The sequence below is a fragment of the Hibiscus syriacus genome, unplaced genomic scaffold (genome assembly GCF_006381635.1).
Source record: "Hibiscus syriacus cultivar Baekdansim isolate YM2019G1 unplaced genomic scaffold, ASM638163v2 tig00111467_pilon, whole genome shotgun sequence".
Classification (NCBI taxonomy): Eukaryota; Viridiplantae; Streptophyta; class Magnoliopsida; order Malvales; family Malvaceae; genus Hibiscus; species Hibiscus syriacus.
This window is the reverse complement of record NW_024063100.1, coordinates 1-21550: the sequence shown is the minus strand read 5'-3', so window position 1 is coordinate 21550 and position 21550 is coordinate 1. Positions and strand designations below refer to the sequence as shown.

Below are 21550 nucleotides of genomic sequence, written 5' to 3'. Positions count from 1 at the left end.
TCTTTCCAAACCCATATGCACATCTCCATTAAAAAAACTGTACAAGAGGGTGAATTGGCAAAATGTATTTAGGGAGTAAGGAGAAAGAAAAGATAGACAATTTTGCACAATGATTTATAGTGGTTCGACTTCTCAACTAGGTCTACCTCCGCTACTTTAGCTCCTCACTAAGGATTTTCCAACAAATCCACTAATTTATTTTTTTCTTTTTCAAGGAAAAATAGATAACCTTTAGAAAAACTCCCTAGCTTTTCAAAGGCTCAGCTAGAACCAAAACCCTTTACAAAGAAAAAATGTAAACAAATAAAACATCTAAAAAGGAATGTGTTTACAAATTAAAGCTCATTATACACTAATATTTACAAGAGAATAGAAATAAAGATAAAAGCTCTTCTCTTGTTTTTGAATGCTTTGATAGGTGTTCTAACTCTTCTTCAAGTGTCTTGAACTTGTATTTATATGTTGAAATGAGTTTGTGGTCGTTTCTAGCCGTTGGGAGTGATTTGGAGCAGTTGGGGATGTTTTATCTGCAAAATAAAACTGCCCAGGACAGAGGCTATCGATACTCCTGTAGGGAGTATCGGTACTACTTTTGTAATATTTAAATTAAACTAGCTATTACTAAGCATTGGGCCTGATAGTATCGATACTACTATGTAAAGTAGTATCGGTACCCCTTTGGGTATCGGTACCATTTTTGCATTTGGAATTTGAGCAATGTTGGTAGTATCGGTACTACCTAGAGAGTATCGATACTTCTCTTACCTAGGGTATCGATATCACATAAACAATATTGATTATGTTCATATAGTATCCATACTGTAAGAACAGTATCGGTACTACATACGTGAAAATCAATTTTGTGCTCAAATTCACTTTTAAAAGACTTTGAATTAGTTTTGAAAACTTTGAACAAATTCAATTCAAGTCCAAAAATATTTTACCTTAAATTGTTATATCAAAATATTATAAAAACATGGTTTAATATAAACAGTAAAATTTTATCGGTAAAATTTTATCGGTATAATGATAATAGACATAAATACCAAATATCGATATTTTTATATATGTATGGATACTTTTATTCCAGTATGCTTCTCAAATAATTTGTACGCAAAATGTATCGATACACCTGTATAGAGTATCGATACTTGGAATTTCGAAATGATTGCTATAAAGTAATAGGTAAATTAATAATGTACACGGTAAACGTTTCTACCAATATAATGAAAATAGGCGTAAATGTACAAGTATTGATACTGTATACAAGTACTGATACTTATAATTTTGAAACCTATTACTTTAAAGTAATAGGTAAATTAACAATGTACACGGTAATATATTGATTTCTTTGAAAACAAATTAAGTAATTAACTTATTTTGTTATCGTCAGATTTTTAAGGCCCTATAAGCTTTAAACAGATGCCACCTATTACATTAAATGAGCGTTACTTGTTATGTTATTCTGGTTGATAATGTTTCCAATAATTAACTTATTTTATTATCGTCGTATTTCTAAGGCTCGATTAGCTTAAACTTTGGTAACATATTAGGTGTTACCTAATATGTTGATAATATTGATAACAAATTAAGCATTTAACATATTTTGTTATCGTCGAATTTCTAAGGCCCCATCAACTTTAAACAGAATCTACCTATTACATTAAATAAACGCTACTTGCTATGTTATTATGGTTGATAATGTTTCCAGTAATTAACCTATTTTGTTATCGTCGAATTTCTAAAGCTCCATCAGCTTAAACTTTGGTAACATTTTAGGCGCTACCTAATATGTTGATAATATTGATAACAAATTAAGTAATTAACCTATTTTGTTATCACCGGATTTCTAAGACCCCACCAGCTTTAAAAAGACACTACCTATTACGTTAAATAAGCGTTACCTGTCATGTTATTATGATTGATATTGTTTCCAGTAATTAACCTATTTTGTTATCGTCGAATTTCTAAGGCTCTGTCAGCTTAAGCTTTGGTAACATTTTAGGTGTTACCTAATATGTTGATAATATTGATAACAAATTAAGTATTTAACCTATTTTGTTATCGTCAGATTTCTAAGGCCCCATCAGCTTTAAAAAGACGCTACCTATTACGTTAAATAAACGCTACCTGTTATGTAATTATGGTTGATGATGTTTCCAGTAATTAACCGATTTTGTTAAAGTTAAAAAAATTGGCGAATTTTACATACAATAATGATATTGCCGATTATTACCATTATTATTACCAACACAATTAATATTTCTGGTGAAAACATATAACATTTACAATAGCGCTTTTAACTGGTCACTTATTTAACCAGTCACACCGTTTTTAGCCGTATTTTAACCGCCTCACAGCAAAACCTCCCGTTTTTGTGGCTATATATAATTTGATATTTCCTACCTTATATCAAATCAATGGTTTCAAATTCTTTAAAATTCATTTAGAGATGCGTTCTTTTTTTGAGATTTCGAATATGAGCAACTGCATTTACATGGTGTGTGTTGTAAGAGACTATGAAAATTCTGAACAAATATTATTTTGCAACTACCTCATGATTTTCAAAAATAAATTGAGTTAATCAATAAAATGAGTAGGTGTTAAAGTTTAAATGTCATAATTGATTTGTAATTACTCAATTTGAAACTTGGTGACTTATCTTGTCTCTAAACATCCATTTCTAATTCATTTAATTTGACTTATTATTTATGGAAATAAATGGATTACGATAGTCACAGGTGGTTCACTCTTTTTAATTTGGATAAAGGACTATAATTGATGATCAAACGATCATTAATTGGTATTAAAATATTATGTCTCCATGAGGACGTAAAAAAAAGGGGATTCTAGATCCATCTATCGGTCTTTATCGAAAAGTTTTATAATAACTCTTGGCGTTAGTATGTTTAAGGTCATAATGACTATTCGTAGGTTGATAAGATGGATAAATCCAATTAATATGATCAACTGCTAATTGATGAGATCTACCAGAAGTCTTATCAAAGAGGTCATGACTTTCCGAAAGATACAAGATTTTGAAAATGTTCTTCTAGAATTTCAACTACAAAAGAATTTTCCGAAAACCTTGTGCACAAAAATCAATCTTATGGAGAACATACAAGATGATACAACATTTATCAATTCACGTTGTTTTTTTTGATCTTATGAAAAAAAAATTGTGTGGAAAACGGATTAGTAGTGGATAAAGTAGTATGGATCATTTTATTAACATTTGCAGCTGTTTCGTCTAATTCTGCTTCGTAGATCACACCAATATATTATATATATATATATATATATATATATGTTCCTGCAAAGATAATAAACATATATTTAACGTACAGTCAAATATTTATGTATATAAAATCATAATCTGTCTTCATTTGGAGTCCAATCTCGGATTCAACTGATTTGTTTTTACATGTGTTTTCATGTGCCAATCTCTCATTAAATTATATATGTATAACACTAAATTCACTTTGTTTGTGAAATCCGGCACTTTGCTTAGCTGCCAAAGAGTACCAGCAGCAGCAGTTAAATCCACGGACAACACAAGATTTTATGTTAGGATGATAAATTTCTAAAGTTTTAGAAATGGCAAACTTCAAAATTCTAGAGATAAAAACAAATTATTAACAAAAAATTATATAAAAAAAATTAAAACTTTTAAGAAGGACGACTGCTTCCATCTGTCCACTTAGTCGATCCCTAGTTGTTTAGAAGAAAAACAAGGATGAACCAATTATTAGACCAATGGCTAGCTGTTTGTGTATGGGACAATGCAATTTGACCAATAAACTAATTTAGAAAACTAAAGCAACAAATGTCAATGTAAACAGTTTGCAACCGCATTAGATCTTATACTTTTGATTTGCTTTCCCCACTTATTTCTAGGTTTGAAAGTTTAATTAATGGGATTGTATTCAATAGTATTGAGCGGTAAACTTGACTCGAATCCAATTATCTGAATCATTTTATTCGATCCAAGACTCGACATTGATATGAATATAATAACTCAAATTTGATTTGAAACTTGATATAAACCGAATTGAATCAAAGTTTTCGAAATTTTAGATGGATCAACATGGATCCATACCTAATTTGAGGACCCACTCACTTATTTTGCTCTTTTTTCATATTATGATCCTGTCTTTTTTGAAGAGGCAATTAAACAATCAAAATGAAAGAAAGCAATGGATGATGAAATTGCAGCTATCGAAAGGAACAAAACATGGGAGTTAACTAAGCTTCCAAAGGGACATAAAACCATTGATGTGAAGTGGATCTATAAGATGAAATTGAAGGAAACAAGTGAAGTTGACAAATACAAAGCACGCTTGGTAGCGAAAGGTTATAGTCAGGAGTTCAACATTGATTACAAGGAGGTATTCGCTCTAGTTTCTAGGCACGACGCAATCAGATTGGTGATTGCATTGACTGCTCAAAATTCTTTTCCAATTTTTCATCTAGATGTCAAGTCGGCATTTTTGCATGTAGACTTGAATGAACATGTATTTATTAACCAACCTCCTGGCTATATTAAGTTTGGAGAAGAGCATAAAGTGTATAAATTAAAAAAGGTTTTGTACGGACTTAAACAAGCCCCTCAAGCTTGGTATAGTCGTATCAAAGCTTATTTTCTCCAAAACGGTTTTCAAAAGTGTCCTTATGAGCATACCTTTTTTTGTGAAAAAGGAAAATGGTGAAAATTTGTTGATGGTCTGCTTGTATGTTGACTATTTATTATTTATTAGGAATGATCAGACAATGTTTGATAAATTTAAAAAATCCATGATGATTGAATTTGACATGTCAGATCTTGGAAGAATGCTATGAGTCAGCAAAGACAGGCCCTCGCTCGATCTATGATATCAGAGAAGAATATAGTTTAAGATAGGTTACACAATCAGATGCATGTATTTTTATTTCTCAAAGGAAATATGTGCAGGAGATTCTAAAGAGGTTTCAAATGACGGACTACAATTCGGTTGGTACACCAGCAGAGACAAGTTTAAAGTTCGTAAAAATGATAATGGAAGAGCTGTCAACAATACTTTGTACAAGCAAATCGTGGGGAGTCTGATGTATCTCACTACGACCAGGCCAGATATAACATATGTTGTAAATGTTATTTGCAGATTCATGGAACATCAAAAGGAAATGCATCTTCAAGCAACAAAAAGAATCCTTATATATTTACAAGGTACAATCGACTATTTAATTTTGTACAAGAAGGGATAAAAATCAGACTTGATTAGGTTTACGGATAGTGGCTATACAGGAGACCAAGATGATAGAAAAAGTACATCTGGTTACATTTTTATGTTAGGGTCAAGAGTTGTTTCATGGTCGTCACGAAAGCAACCAATTGTCACTCTATCAACAACCGAAGAGGAACTTGTAGCTACATCAACATGTGTATGTCAAGCCATTTGGATGAGAAAGCTTCTTGAGGAAGTTCATTTCAAGCAAAAGGGACCTACTATTATCTACTGTGACAATAGTTCAACCATAAAACTATCTAAGAATCCTATTTTACACGGGCGAAGCAAGCATATTGACATCCGATATCATTTCTTGAGATATTTTGTGAATTATGAAGAGATTGATATGTTATATTGCAGAAGTGAGGATCAAATCGCAGATATATTTATAAAGGCCCTCAAACTTACAACATTTCAGAAGTTGCGACAAATGCTTGGAGTTTGTAAGGTGACAAATGCAAGGAGTTAGCAAGGCAGAAAGATTTCTTAGTTTAAACTGATATTAGAAATTAATATTAGTTTAATGGAGGATTTGTTAGACGTTTCAGTATTTATTATGGACTTAATCTATAGGGAGTTGTTGTTTTATATCTAAGTTGTTATGCTTTCCATGATTTTAGGAGTAAGTTGCATATTTTTTGCTTGTTTTGTTAGTTGTGTAACCTATTTAAAGAGGTTGTTTTGCTCCATGAATAACATGACATATTCCTTCCAAATTATCTCTTTTAATATGCTGCTCACGCAACAAACCACCACCTTTTGTATTATCTATTTTTGTTAACTTGATTAGATTCACATACAACTCAAATTGGATTGAGTCAAATTGAAAATTGACCGATCTGCTATTGCTCAAACTCAAAAATTAATTGACTCGGATTTGACTAAAAAATCGATTGATCTAATATTGGTCCAACCCAATAATTGATCCATCTAATATTTAATCCGAACTGAAAATCGATCGGTCAATCTAATATTGATCCAAACTAAAAATTGGTCTATCTAGTATTGATCTGATTCGAAAATTGATCAATTCTATATTGATCTGATTAAAAAATTGATCAATTGTATATTGATCTGACTCGATCTGACTCAACATATACTCGAACTAAATCCGAATAAGATATGATCCGATTAAAATCAAACTTAAAGACCCTTAATATTTTAAGAAAGAAATGTGTCATTAACAGTTCATGTTTTAAACATAAATCCCATCATATATAAAAGTTGAAGGGTTGAGAAGAAATGATGATACGAATCCTTTCTTCACATGGAAAACAATTATTGTTATATTTAGTTCAAAGCTAAAGGCCAACAACCCTAATGAAAAACAAACACTAATTCAATTCAATCAAACCACAAAGCATGGGCTTCAAGCAAAAAGAAAAAGAAAAGTTGAAGTTTTCCTCATCAATTGGACAAGTTTGCAAATGAGGGTGTAAAATCTATTGAAAACAGTAGTAAACCTTTGGACAAAATAACAGTCCTATTACAGAAATGGGTTTCTTATTTTTAACCAGTTATTGTCGGATTTCCCGACATCATGTGATCCTCTGCTCTGTAATAAAGGTAGTTAACATCCTAGAACATGGAGCTGTTGCAGAAAGGTTAGAGACCTTTTCATAAGACAAATTTGTTGGTATAATATTAAAATTAGTACATAATATTTATATGAATGATCTTTTTTATCATTTTTCTTTCTTTTTATCCTAAGGGTCCTTATTGAATAGAAATTGTTTGTTGATAAACATTCGCTACATATTATTAATGTGTCATTTCTATACATATTGAATTCATAAAATATCATATGGCACATTACTTTTAAAATCATGACATGACATGTGTCATGTCGTAAAATATAATGACATGTCATATATTACATCTCTCAAGGTGATAATTTAACATCTGACATGTCAACAATTAAGTATGAATAGAAATATCATATCAATAACACATATTGATTATTGGTCGATTAATAATTTTCATCTAATAGAAGCTATTCTTAAGACCCAGAATTGAAACATTAAGACTAAAATGTTTAAAAATAATAATAATAAAGACTTGAATGACTATTAAGATAAATGTGGATGGACTAATTTTGATATTATACCATTTTTCTATATCTCCTTCTTGCTTATGTTGGGGATCAGAGCATTGCCAAAAGTCAAAGTAAATTCTACTGTAATGACCGTGACCCACCACCACACACATTCCTATTTTTATAAGAATCCAAAGTTAATGCTTTGTTTTTTGACAGTAACACAAAATTTTATATTAGAAGATAAATTTTTTAAAATTTAAAAAGAAAATATTTATAAAATTTTAAAAATGGTAAAAATATTTTTTTATTAAAATATAAATAAAAATTTTAAACTATATAAAAAATTTAAATTTTCAAGATTATCGGTCGACCCTTCGGATCATCTCTATTTGTACCTTTTAGTTTACCTTTTACACCATCTCGCAGTCTGGTGTAGTAAATGAGAATATAAAGGATTTTAGTGGTTTTGTCAAACCTTGAGAAAACTAAAAAGGTCAAGAATGACGAACGGGAGAAGTAGAAGAAGAGCAAGAGAAAGCAGCCCGGAGAGAGCCAAGGTCTGTATGCAGCAGCCAAAGGCAATGAAACCCATCAGACGAGTTCAAGTTGTTTACTACCTAACCAGAAATGGGCAGCTTGAACATCCTCATTACATGGAAGTCACCCATTTGGTCAATCAACCACTTCGTTTGAGAGGTAAAATCCAAACCCCATTTGCCTCATTTCATCCTTTCTTGCTTGTTTATCTCTTTCCCTGTTGTTTCACAGATGTAATGGAAAGACTCACAGCTCTCAGAGGCAAAGGAATGCCCTCTCTTTACTCTTGGTCTTGTAAAAGGTTTCCCATTTTTGTTCTTAAACCATCAAAGTTGCTTTCTTCCCCCACCCCCTTTTAGCTAATATTGATGTTTTGATCCCACTAGGACTTACAAGAATGGTTATGTATGGAACGATTTAGCAGACAATGATGTCATTCCTCCATCTGATGGAGCTGAATATGTTCTCAAAGGCTCAGAATTGGTTGATGGTTGCTCTGGTCTGCCACTTTTTTAACCTCATTACCTTGAAAGTCTTCATTTTTAACCAGAACCCAACACTCCAAATGTTTGTTTGTTTGTTGCAGAAAGATTACAGCAAATACAAATACGTAAAAGGGAACCAAATTTTCAGGAACCAAACCTTCATCATCCCAAACAAAAGTCCTCAGCTTTTGCTTTGACTCGGCACAGAGGACCCCAAGCTGCAACATACGAAGAAGAGCAAGAATTCGATGGAGAAGAAGAAGAAGAATACGAACTTAATGAGGAGAAAACATGCTACACAAGCTCAACAACAACTCCTCACTCTCGTTGCTCAAGAGGGGTTTCCACTGATGAACTTGAATACCAAGAAAACAATATCCAAAAACCCATTGTTGAGAAGCAAGATCAAACCAAAAACACTGCATCCAAGCGGTTTGAAGATGGTGACACAGTTGCCAACGGCCGTAACTCCTCGGTGCTGCTTCAACTCATTGCATGTGGGAACTTAGCCGTTAACAAAGCCAAGAACATACCAAACAATGTGGTGAAGAAAAGTGAAAATTTGCATAGAGGGGTTGTTTGTAAATCTGCAGTAAAGGCGGTTGAAGATGATCACATGATAAGCTGCATGTCTGAGAATCCAAGGTTTTGTAATTTACAGGCAGAAGAGAAGGAGTACTTCAGTGGCAGCATTGTTGAGTCAATCAAGTCTGAGAACCTAGTTGTGGCTGATGAGCCACTGCTCAAGAAATCCAATTCCTATAATGAAGAAAGGTGATTCATTTGGCTTCCCTCTTAAAACCCTGCAATTTTTTCATTGGACTGAACTTAATGATTCATTTGGTTTTGATTTTGGTTTTGGTTTTGATTTTGGTATTGGTTTTGGTTTTGATTTTGAATCATCAGGAGCTGCAAGGCTGCACTGAGTGGAACAGTGGGAGAGGAGAAAAAGGACAAGGCAGTCAAAGGGAATTTTATTCCCAGGAAGAAATTACCAAAGCAAAAATGAGGGTTGACTAGATTCATATACTTATTGATGCAGTAATTAGTATTAACCGTTAGGGGATGTTATCATTATTAAGAACTCTCTTCTTCCCTTTTAAATGTGGTATATGTTCCATTTCAATATGTTGTTTTTTTCAAAAGAAATTATATGTTTTGAAAATTTTAAATTTTAAATCATATCTTATATTTTAAAAAATATTATAAAGTGATTATAGTAGGCATAATGTCAAAAATAGCCTCCAATCTTTACTAAAATGGTCATTTTATTCCCTATTTTTTTTATTTGAAGTATTTTGACTCTCAACATTTTATTTTAGGAAAAATGCCCCTTATTCTTTTTTCTAGGGCATTTTAACCCTCAATGTTACATTTTAGGTTAAAAAATACTCTTATTTTTTTTAGTATTAATTGTGTGTTAACTAATGATTTTTATCTATAGATGGAGTTTTTTATCCTAAAGTAAAATGTTAGGGGCCAAAATGCACCCAAAAAAAATAGTGGCTAAAATGATCATTTTGATAAACGTTGGGAGTTATTTTTGACATTATATCATTATAATATAATATATGTTAAGAATTTTCTTAATCAATTCACAATATATACACACTTTACAACACAATTGTTTGAACATAGAACTTTTAAGAAGAACACAATTTTCTTTTATCATGACACCGGTTGATGGATTTTAATCTTAATCTTTTAAATATGAGGCTTACACGGATCGAAAGGAACGAAGGGAGACAATTTCCTCTAGAAATTTTAAATTTTTGTATATTTTCTATTTATAATATATTTTCATCTTTTAGAATTCTAAAATTTTATCTCATCTTAAATTTAAATTCACTTCGTTAACATAAAATTATGTATCTATCATGCTTGCACCATAATGAAATTTTTTATGATACTTCAATAGTTTGTGCAATGACAAGCGATTTGACCAAACTGACATTATTTAACTGAATATTTACCTTTTTAGCACCGGTTGATATATATTTCTCGAAGTGGCACCCTTTCGGCTGAGTTGGCGAAAGGCGCGTCCCCGGGGACGCACTTTACCAGTGTTTTTGCTGAGTTGGATGCCATTTGTGGAAGGCGCATCCCCGGGGACGCGCCTTCACTGGATTCTGATGACTCGACTGCCACGCTGATATTTTGTTTAATAATAAATATTTTATTTTTATTATTATTATAAATTAGTAATATATTATGTAAAGTGTTTCGATTATAATGTAAGAATTATCAAATGTATTTTGTTAATGTGTGTTAAAGGTGGATTGAATTATCTACATTAATATGATAGAACAATATATGAAAACCAGTTTTGATTTTATTGTAGTTATAGGAAAAATGTATGAAATTATAATATTACACATATGGTTATATTATTATTTTTTATTTTGATTATCGATCTATTAATTTTATCAGTTAATTATTTAAATGTTATCAATCTAGTCATCTCTTATCAATATTTAACGAAATATTGATGCATAAGTTAAATTAGTATAATTACATATTTAATCATCAAGACTTACATATTTTATGAAATTAGTCTTATTGAAAATTTAATTTAATAAATTTAATCCTCCAATCAGAACATGAAATGTGTCATCGTATACATAAATTTTTTAATAACTTTTAATTTGTTTAATTTAATATTTTTCTCTACTTAGAAGGTGGAATTATTATTATATTTTAAAAAAATTTATAACTAATAATATTAATTATTATATTAAATAAATATATTGAAAATATTTATGTATTTAAAAGTTAAAAAAAATTATTTAGGTGTACATACATTGACAAATTATATAAATGCAATAACATTAAATTATTAGAAACAAAATATTAATTTAAATACAATATTAATTACATAAGAGTTAACGGTTATATGATGATAACAGAGCTGGACATTTTTTTCTATTGTGCCCGATGTTTCTACAATGCCCACATCGTTTTTGTTCTGTTGACCTCTCCCGAATATCCATATCACAATGTATTCTAGTAGATTTTGGACAACCTGAGTCCCTCAATAGCAATGGATCTGGTACAATTGTAAGCCAAGTTTGAATCTCATTTGGGTCTCTTTCGTTTCCTATGGGCGAAAACTCAAATTCATATACCTTGAATACTTGTGAAAGTTGGTATACGAGATCAACATAATTTTTGTAGTCCAAATGCGAATGTGAGCAAGCTTCAATGACATGAGAGCATGGATATTTGAGTGCTTGAAAGAAACCACAATCGCACCACCTCTCTTGTAGATTAACTCTGAAAGAGTTAACTCCAATCCCTTGCAGCGAACGTGGTATTTCGGTTACACGAAACAATTCACGGGTGCGAGAAAAATTTGTAACTAACATCCCATTTGATGCATCCATTTTTTTCTGTAAATCAACTACTAGTCTTGGGTGGTAAATATGGTCGTTTTGCATCCAAGTAAGAGCTTGTCCACCGAGCTTTGCAAAGAGTTGACCCAAATGAAAATAAGTCGTTTTAACCAACGCCGTGACTGGTAAATGACGCGCCCCCTTTAAGGTTGAATTTATTGCTTCAGCCAAGTTTGTTGTCATATGACCATAGTGATACCCCCATCATATGCATTTGTCCACATTTCTTTGCTGATGTCCATAATGTACTCGCACCCCTTCTTATTTTTTTCCAAACAGCTCTTGTAGCATCGACTCAAACCTTTGAGGTAAGAGTTCGTAACCTAAGCCATTAGGAATATGTAATAGTTAATATGAAGTATAAATAAGTAATAAGAAATTGATAGAAAAATTGGGAAAAAGTAAAATACCCATCCGCACGACTAACTGACATTCGTCGTTCTTCTTGTATTTTCCGTAATAGTTTGCAGCAATATGACGGACACAATAACGATGTTGAACATGTGGAGGTCTATACATTGTACCCAAAGAGTCCATTGCTGCTTTTATCCCGGCTCCTCGGTCTGAAATAATGCATACTCGTTCCCTGGTGACAACATGTAAACGTAAATTTTTAAGGAAAAAAGCCCAAGACTCAGTGTCTTCTCCTTGAACGAGGGCAAACGCAACAGGAAGAATATTGCGGTTTCCATCTTGGACCACAGCCAATAATAAAACTTTCTTGTATTTCCCATACAAGAAAGTACCATCAATTTGGACAACTGGTTTACAGTACTTGACCGCATTAATACACTGAGGGTAAGTACAAAAGACACGGTAAAATTGGCAGCGATCGCGAACCATTCGATCATTCACGTAATGATGTTGAGTTTCGAACTCAACAATTGTCCCGGGATTAAGTCTTTGCACAACATGAAACCAACTGGGCAGCTCGTTGTAAGAGGAATCCCATTCGCCATGAAGTTTGCAAATGGCATTATGTTTTTGCCAACCACGCTTTTTTATATGAGACAGTGTACCCATATTGTGACTGTATAGCATAAATCAACACTGCAACAGCTATATGAGAGCTTTGCTTCATAATGGGCATGATTGCTTGGCAAATAATGTTGGAGTCCAAGTTGGGATGATCCTGGTTTATACCGGTTGCACAAAATGTATGAGGACCGTTGTATCTGGTTAGTTCCCATAAGTTGTTCTTCATCTTCCTCTTTGATACACGGACCATCCATTGACATCCGTTGTCACGTTGGACGCAGTAGCAGACATATTTCTCCGTGTTAGATCGATCAACTCGGGACTTAACTGAGTTACGAATATTGTAACTCTTTATTGCCATCATTGCTTCCTCCTTCGATGCGAACTCCATTCCAATATGTAAATTACCGTCATTGACTAATGATTGAAGTCCATAGTTGCCAACATCATGAAGATCTGGAAATTCAGGCTCATATATTGCATCATAATCAGCCTCATACATATGTGCAAGAAGTTTGGCTGGTGTTTTATTTATCGGAACGTCATCCTCGTCATCATCAGAATGTACATTAAAATGTGGTGAGTCAGGTTCAACGAATAATCCCGTTTAAGCACCATCTGCACCTGGCTCCCGAAGAGGTTCTTCTGGTGGAGATGAGGGTTCCTCCGATAATCCAATGTTGAGGTCAAATAAGTTCCCGCTTGCGTGTCCTCCACTTGAACTTGAGGCCATTGTATCATGTGGGATGTGAATAGACTGTCGTCTCGTTGGCATTTCCATATGTAAGTCGAAAACATTGGCAGATGAATGTCTGACCCTTGAAGTAGAAGAGATGTTGCCATATGGATTATTGGTGAAGCCACGTGGGTTGAGATCATAAGCAGTTGCAGATGAATGCCTTCCTATTGAACTTGATGGCATGGTATCTGGCGTTGGATCCACCATTAATGATGTGAAATCATTACAGATCAGTTGTGTTGGGCTATCAACTTGATCAGCTTGATATGCAATGCCAAAGTGAGAGGAATATGAGAGACCACGAGTTGCACAAACCTCAATAAAAGTGGCATACATTTCAATAAGAGATTGTGAACTCCCCATATGAGCATCATCCATCAAAGAAACATCATCATCGTTTGAAAGCTGAAATGATGTATACGTGAGCGGAAAATGTTCAGTAGGAAATCTGTACTGAAGTGAAGATAGTCTTCTCTGGCCTGCTACACAAATCTTTAACGAAATTTTTGTGATTAACTCCTCAATTGTGATGTTTCTCTTCAAGGTTAATGGGATATAATGATCTGACTCAAAAACAACCCCCTCTTCGGCTTCCTTAATTTCTTCATCATACAAAACAATAGTAGAAAGACGACTCATTTTCAGAGAATTTGAAAATTTAGAGTTTGGGAATTTGAGAATTTGAAAGCTTGTGAACTGAAGTTTGTTTTGAAAGTTTATAATACGTTGCATATAATAGTGTCTATAATCGGAGTACTATTCACATGAAGGCGTGTTCCCAGGGACGCGCATTCCATTATTTTGTCAGAGAATATGTTATCATTGCCCTATTATGTCACTCATGTCCCTCGGGGACACTATTCATATCAGTACCTATTATTTCTCAGGGGACTTGAAGGCGCGTTCCCAGGGGCGCGCCTTCCATTATTTTGTCAGAGAATATGTTATCATTGCCCTATTATGTCACACATGTCCTTCGGGGACACTATTCATATCAGTACCTATTATTTCTCAGGGGACTTGAAGGCGCGTTCCCGGGGGGCGCCTTCCATTATTTTGTCAGAGAATATGTTATCATTGCCCTATTATGTCACTCATGTCCCTCGGGGACACTATTCATATCAGTACCTATTATTTCTCAGGGGACTTGAAGGCGCGTTCCCGGGGGCGCGCCTTCCATTATTTTGTCAGAGAATATGTTATCATTGCCCTATTATGTCACTCATGTCCCTCGGGGACACTATTCATATCAGTACCTATTATTTCTCAGGGGACTTGAAGGTGCGTTCCCGGGGGGGCGCCTTCCATTATTTTGTCAAAGAATATGTTATCATTGCCCTATTATGTCACTCATGTCCCTCGGGGACACTATTCATATCAGTACCTATTATTTCTCAGGGGACTTGAAGGCGCGTTCTCGGGGGCGCGCCTTCCATTATTTTGTCAGAGAATATGTTATCATTGCCCTATTATGTCACTCATGTCCCTCGGGGACACTAGATGGATTGTGAAATCAGGTAAATTATAACCAAAATTTAACTTCTTTTGAAAGTTCAACAATTTAAGAATAAATTATACATATAGATTAATTTAAGTTCATAACTTAAATTAAAACGTTATGTGAAGTTTGAATAAATTAGATAAAATGTTATGGATAAATTGAATAAATGTGAAGTGATAAGTTGATTGTGACATTGAAATTGTATGGAATGAGCATCGAGATGTTTTTTACGAATAAATGTGAAGTGATAAGTTGATTTTAATGTATACGTTTTAATATATATGTTAATGATAAAATCATATGTATGGATAAATTTAATTTCAATTTAAGTATTGTGAACTATAATTGGAATATAACTTTTAATTTCGAATACAATTGGAATATTAAGTTGAAATTTAATGTTAAATTTTGAATACTATAATTTGTATTTTAATTTTAAATTTCGAATAATATTATTTTTATTTTTATTTTAAATTTCGAATAATATAATTTGTATTTGAAAAACATTTATCAAACATTTAATGTTAAATGTAAATAAAAAATTACATTAAAAATATGTATGTAACAACCATGAAACATTTAAATAACATAACCAAATTACATAAAATTCTGAAATATAACTATTTAAATAACATTAAAATACAACTGGATCACTGATGTCGTATTCTCGAATGAGTTCCACATGGCGGTGGTTGTCTATTTCGTGGAGGATTTCTTCGTGGAACTTGTTCTTCATTCCCCTCATCTTCACTATCATCATCAGCAGCATTTTCTTCATTTGGTGTAGATGACGCTGAAGGGGCTAAAGGGCCTGTATAAAATAACGACCCTGGAGGAGTGCTAGTAATAATCCCACTGCTCCCCGGGAACTGTGGAAACATTGGCATCGATGTCTGTGATCCATATGGAGATTGAGGTGTCTGCGGAGAAGCACCACCAGCTAAATAAGATGCATATGAACCATATGCTGGATCATTAAACATAGTCGTATATGCACCTCCATATGGTATAAAACCATGCGGGCTAGGCATGTAACCTGGCGGGCTAGGAATGTAACCCTACGAGCTCGGAATGTAACCTGGCGGGCTAGGAATGTAACCCTGCGGGCTCGGAATGTAACCCTGCGGAGATGGCATATGAACTGGTGGGCTTGGCATATGAAGTGGAGGGCTGGGCATGTACCCCTGCGGCATCGATGGATAAGGATGTTGTGGTGGGACTGATGCAGAACCGGTAGCGCCTTCTCTCCGTCCACGCGTCGGGGGACGATGATATTGAGACGGTTGACGTCTTTCTCGGCGCCTAGGAATGTTAACCCCTCGTGCTTCCGCCGAAAGTAGAAACGGCTTCCCATTTTCATTAAACCATTCCATATAGTTATCTGTAACCATATGACCAGTTTCAGCGTAATATTGTCGAGGGGCCAACAGTGTATATCGGTTCTCCCAAAGCGCAATCCAATCTCTGTGTCTCACCACCCAGTTAACCTCTTTCTTTCCTCGTCTATCTATGTTATGCACGTCGTCTAAATTTCTAGGTGCTCCAGGAATATATTGCGTACAACCATACTGACGGAGCACGCGATCAACTGGATGCCACTCAATAATAGCATAACATATAAGAGGTATAACCGATATCCATAACTCTAATGACCCACTAAGGTGGGGTGGGATGCAAGCCTTCACTTCATCGCTCGCATAAGGTATCCACTGAAACTGAAATATAAATATACAATTCAAATAAATAAAATATTCTAATTATATCTAGCATTTTAAATTAAAATATTAATAATTAAACAGATTTAAAAACATACCTCAGACCCAGCTTTCGTATCAATAAGTAAACGAATTTCCTCTAACCCAGTAGGTATACTTTTATGGTTCTTTCTTTTCATCGACCACCTATGAAATATAATATAAACTAAATATCACCCTATTTAATTAAAAATATTTAAATCAAAATTTAGTTCGAAAATTACCTCAACAATAAGGGGAATACATATGGTTCATTCACGATCGGGTATAAGAAATGCATGCGGAACCACGCCCATGATTGTAGAAGCAGAAGACATCCACCGATAGCAGTTTTCTTATAATTCGTCGCCCGACACATTTCTCTAAAGAGAAATGTCAAAACTGCAGCGCCCCAACTATATCTTCCAGCTTCATCAAAATCGATCAGATGCCGCAACCACATACAATGCACCTGGTTGCGAGATTTACTGGCCATCAATATTCCTCCAATTATTCGTAGAATATATGCCCGAGCACATGCCTTTGCTTGATCCTCTGAAGCATTTTCATTTAAAACCTCAAAATTAGCTTTCAACCAAAATAAAACTATTTTAGCTCCATTAAACTCTAGCGGAGCAGCTCCAAGATAATCAATGCACATTGACTGCCAATCACCATCCGCCATACCACACATCATATTTCCGTCGACGTGAAGCCCCAGATGTATAGAGACATCCTCCAATGTAATTGTGGCCTCTCCACATGGAAGGTGAAAAGTGTGTGTCTCGGGCTTCCACCTCTCAATCAGTGCATAAATTAGGACAGGTTCGAGTTTGCAACCGCCAATAATTGTTGCAATATACCCGAACCCGGCAGAAGCCAAATATGGCAAAATACGTTCTGGTGTCGGTATACGTGGATTTTTAATAAAAGTCTCTAAAATACGATCAGTATCCTAAATAATATACATTATAAAAAATTAAAATTAATATAAATTCATAATAACTTTAAAATAAAAATAAATTTAAATATTAACATTAATTATAAAAAGTATTACCATATCGCTAAAATGTCTGGAGATATGATCAATATCCAATCGTAACAGCATTTCATTTTCATTATAACTGTAGACAAAATAATATAATTAGCACAAAAAAATTAATAATTCTAAATAAATAATAATTATATAAATATTATTTTAATAAAATAATTTACATAATATATTATATAAATATAATAAATATTTAAAAAAACTACATAAAATAAATTTCTTACCACTAATAACAAATTTAAAACTTAAATAGTTGGAGAATTTGAGTTATATAAGAGAGGAGATATGATTTTGGTGTGAAGAATGAGGGAGGGTTGAGGGGGTTTATATAGGGGAGGAGGAGGGGTAGTTAGGGAAAACGGATGGGGGCATTTATGGCATTTAATGGAAGGCGCGTCTTCGGGGATGCGCCTTCCACATATGGCAGTCGAGTCATCAGAATCCCGTGAAGGTGCGTCCCTGGGGATGCGCCTTCCACACGTGCCATCCAACTCAGCGAAAACACGGGTAAAGCGCGTCTCCGGGGACGCGCCTTTCGCCAGCTCAGCCGAAAGGGTACAACTTCGAGAAATATATATCAAACGGTGCTAAAAAGGTAAATATTCGATAAATATATGTCAGTTTGATCAAATCGCCGCAATGACATATATTTTAACTTTTAGGCGGGGATTAGGTTTAATCTATTATATAAGTATAGGTTGTTAATTTATGTGAAAAGTCATCCATGACCGTGACGTGACCGCCTTCCAAGAAAAGGATTCATTATCCTCCCAATTTTTTTTTTTTACCATGTCCATTTGTTTACTATCATGTTATTAGTAACTGATTTAAGGATAATTTTTAGTGATCCTCTTCTTTATATTATTGATCAATGTGTCACGTTTGTACATCAACTATTTATAAATATAAACTATCCTTTAGCCATCGAAATATATTAAAAATCAAATGTTTTTAACATATGAATTTATATATAGAAATCATATAAATTACAGAATTACATGAGATCACTTAAATTAATGATAGATTTTGTTAACTATTGATCTTTCATTTTTTTCACAACCAGACCACTTAATTATTTAAGCGATGCTTTGGATTATATTGTAATTGAGACTCTTAGAATAGGCAGAAGAATTAAACTATTAGGGCGTGTTCATTATAAATAGTGATTAAATGGTAATTTTGATCTCTATTAATAAAAATATTCAAATTATACGAAAATTTAAAATTTTTAAGAGACGAGAAAATTTTCAAGAGACGACAACTCTCGTCAATCCCCTTAATCCATCCCTTAATATATATTAATTTTGAAAGGATAGAATGAATAATTATCTGTTTGATTAGGGTTTCTGAAAGGAAACCCGCCACTAAGGTTGGGTAATATATATATATGGTTGGATGAAGAGTTTGAATCTACTTAAAGGGTCTTGTTTCATGTGAAAAAACATTGATTTCTTAAATAGGGGCATTTTTAACCTAAAATGAAAAGTTGAGTGCTAAAATGACTCAAGTAAACAAGGAATATGAGACAAAATGATTATTCCATCAAATGTTAGGGACTTTTTTGTCCTAAACTAAAATGTTAGGGGCCAAAATGCTTCAAAAAAATAAATTAAGGGGCAAAATGACCATTTTAATAAACATTGAGGGCTTATTTTGGTTTTTTATACCCACTCTTCTATTTGGTTAGCAAGAAAGTGATTAAAGGGTTTGAAGAAGGGTTCTTATAGTAAAAAAAAAAGAAAGGTGAGAATTTCATTAAGCAATGCGTTTGGTTCACGGAATGTAAAATTATCAGCGAGGACAAAAGATTATTAGAGAATAGAATTACTGAGAATGTTGTATTTTGTGTTTGGTTTATTTAGCAGGAATGTAAGATTACCGTGTTTGATTAAAGGAATAAAAGATTATTGAATTGTATATTTGACCAAATTGACCTTATTATATATTTATTTTTTAACAAGTCAAATTCTACTATAATATTACTATAATTAATTTATATATTTTATTTAAAAATTTAAATTCATAAAATTTATATATTTTTTAAAAAAATTAAAAAGATAAATAGGTTTAATGAAAGGGTAAAATTTTATTTAACCCCTGAACTTCATTTAAAATTTTAATTATAGATTTTTTTTGTAAATCTAAAACAGTTTGAGGATACTTTTTTAATTTAACTTTAATAGAATTTTTATTATTTAATGACAGAAAAATGATATTTTTGAAAGAAAAAAAATTAAGGGTATTTTAGTCTAAAATGTCGGTAATTCAACAATACCTAAAGGAAGGGGTAATCACATTCCCGGTAATATACCTTAAAAAATCGACTATTGCTAATAAAATATTATCGAGAATGAGATTACCGGCCAACCAAACGGGGGAATGAGGATTTCATTCCCTCGTTAATACAACATTCCTTGAACCAAACAAACCTAAGGGTCAAGGGAATTCCAAAGAAAATGGGAAATTACAAGGATAAAGCCTTTCAAGGCCCAAATTCTTCTGAATAGCAACAAAAAAAAATAGTTGTCCCTTATTCCCATATGTAATGAGATAAAAGGAGGTAAGATAATAGGTTGTCCCCAACACCAAATTGAAAGCAACTTCCGTAGAAGACCTCCGAATTATGAAATACCCTCCGTGGGATCGAATCCCACGACCTCAGGTTAAGAACCTTGTGCTCTACCAACTGAGCTGGATGGTCATCTCTGAATAGCAACAAAAAGAACATGCAAAATTTATACAAGTTGGTTTCATTGTATCACTTTTATTTCAATTGGCAAGAAATATTAGGCTTCATACAATAAGCAGTTAGCATTTCATTTCAAGCTTACAACATACAAGAAAAACCCAGAATTTAAAGAAAACTCAAATCCCAAATATAAAGTACAAGCTACAGTTACAAGCTAAATGATGGTAATTCACGTGTTAAACAGCGACAGCAGGCCTGAGGGAGATGAGTGCTTTCTTAATTCTCTCAAAAGCATCTTGTAAGGTAGTGACGGATGCTGCATACGATATCCGAATGCAGCTATTGTCCCCAAATGCATCTCCAGGGACTAGTGCAACCTGTCAATCATTACAAGCAGTCTTCAATCTTTAACATAGTATTCAATTACTTTCAAAAATATCGACGGAACACAGCCTAGCCCTTATCTCTTTAGAGAGAGAGAGCTGAAACAACATTTGACGTAGCATACCTGAGCATTGTCCAGGAAGTATCGACAGAGTGATTCCGAATTTTCAATTTTACCAAAACCTTCAGCTTCTATTCTGTAGAAAGAACTAAAATCAATGAAGAGATAGAAAGCCCCCTGCAAACCAAATGCAGTGCAAGCAAGCAAGTACGTTACTTGAAGAGCTAAAATATTGTACCATTGAAGAAAACGGGATGTGCATGCACGGATTGCCGAATAAGAGGGGTACCTGCGGTTCTGATATCTTAACACCTTCCAGTTCCCCAAAGCTTTTAACCAAGAAATCTCGCCGTTCCCTGAATGCTTTCACCATGGTGGAAATTGCCTCCCCACCAGCATAGCCCAAGCCTAATGCAGCAACTCCTGCTTTTTGTGCTATACTGCTGGCTCCTGAAGTGGACTGAATATATAAACCAAATATAGGTTTATATTTTTGCATAATGATTAAACTACCAAAACTACACATTTAACTAATACATTAAGGTTTTGATATGCATAACCTACATAAGTACACTAATAGATATATCAACCTATTGGAACTAATTGACATAATGGTATCCCATTGCCTTGTACTGAAATCCCAGGATATTTCTAACCCCATTTCCCACCCTAATTTGACTCAAATGTTCTCCTCA

The 21550-nt window shown here is 33.5% G+C and overlaps 2 protein-coding genes across 3 annotated transcripts; one reads left to right on the top strand and one right to left on the bottom strand.

The window, feature by feature from the left end:
- Positions 1-3718: 3718 nt before the first annotated feature.
- LOC120163610 (bifunctional aspartate aminotransferase and glutamate/aspartate-prephenate aminotransferase-like) lies at positions 3719-21449 on the bottom strand. 2 transcript variants are annotated; one of them, XM_039173502.1, is made up of 4 exons: positions 21145-21441; positions 20919-21032; positions 20568-20787; positions 3719-3745 (listed from the first exon to the last, which is right to left on the bottom strand). In XM_039173502.1, the coding sequence occupies exons 1-3, from the start codon at positions 21379-21381 to the stop codon at positions 20647-20649; spliced, it is 492 nt and encodes a 163-aa protein (XP_039029433.1). In that variant the 5' UTR covers positions 21382-21441; the 3' UTR covers positions 3719-3745; positions 20568-20646. The 2 variants fall into 2 exon arrangements, 1 of the variants encoding a protein (XP_039029433.1); XR_005519669.1 differs by lacking the exon at positions 3719-3745 and having other exon boundaries at positions 20571-20787; positions 20919-20991; positions 21145-21449.
- LOC120163609 (protein UPSTREAM OF FLC-like) lies at positions 7714-9391 on the top strand. The gene is made up of 5 exons (XM_039173501.1): positions 7714-8001; positions 8074-8143; positions 8229-8341; positions 8429-9101; positions 9234-9391. Exons 1-5 carry the CDS (start codon positions 7806-7808, stop codon positions 9334-9336), a joined length of 1155 nt encoding a protein of 384 aa, XP_039029432.1. The 5' UTR covers positions 7714-7805; the 3' UTR covers positions 9337-9391.
- Positions 21450-21550: the final 101 nt, after the last annotated feature.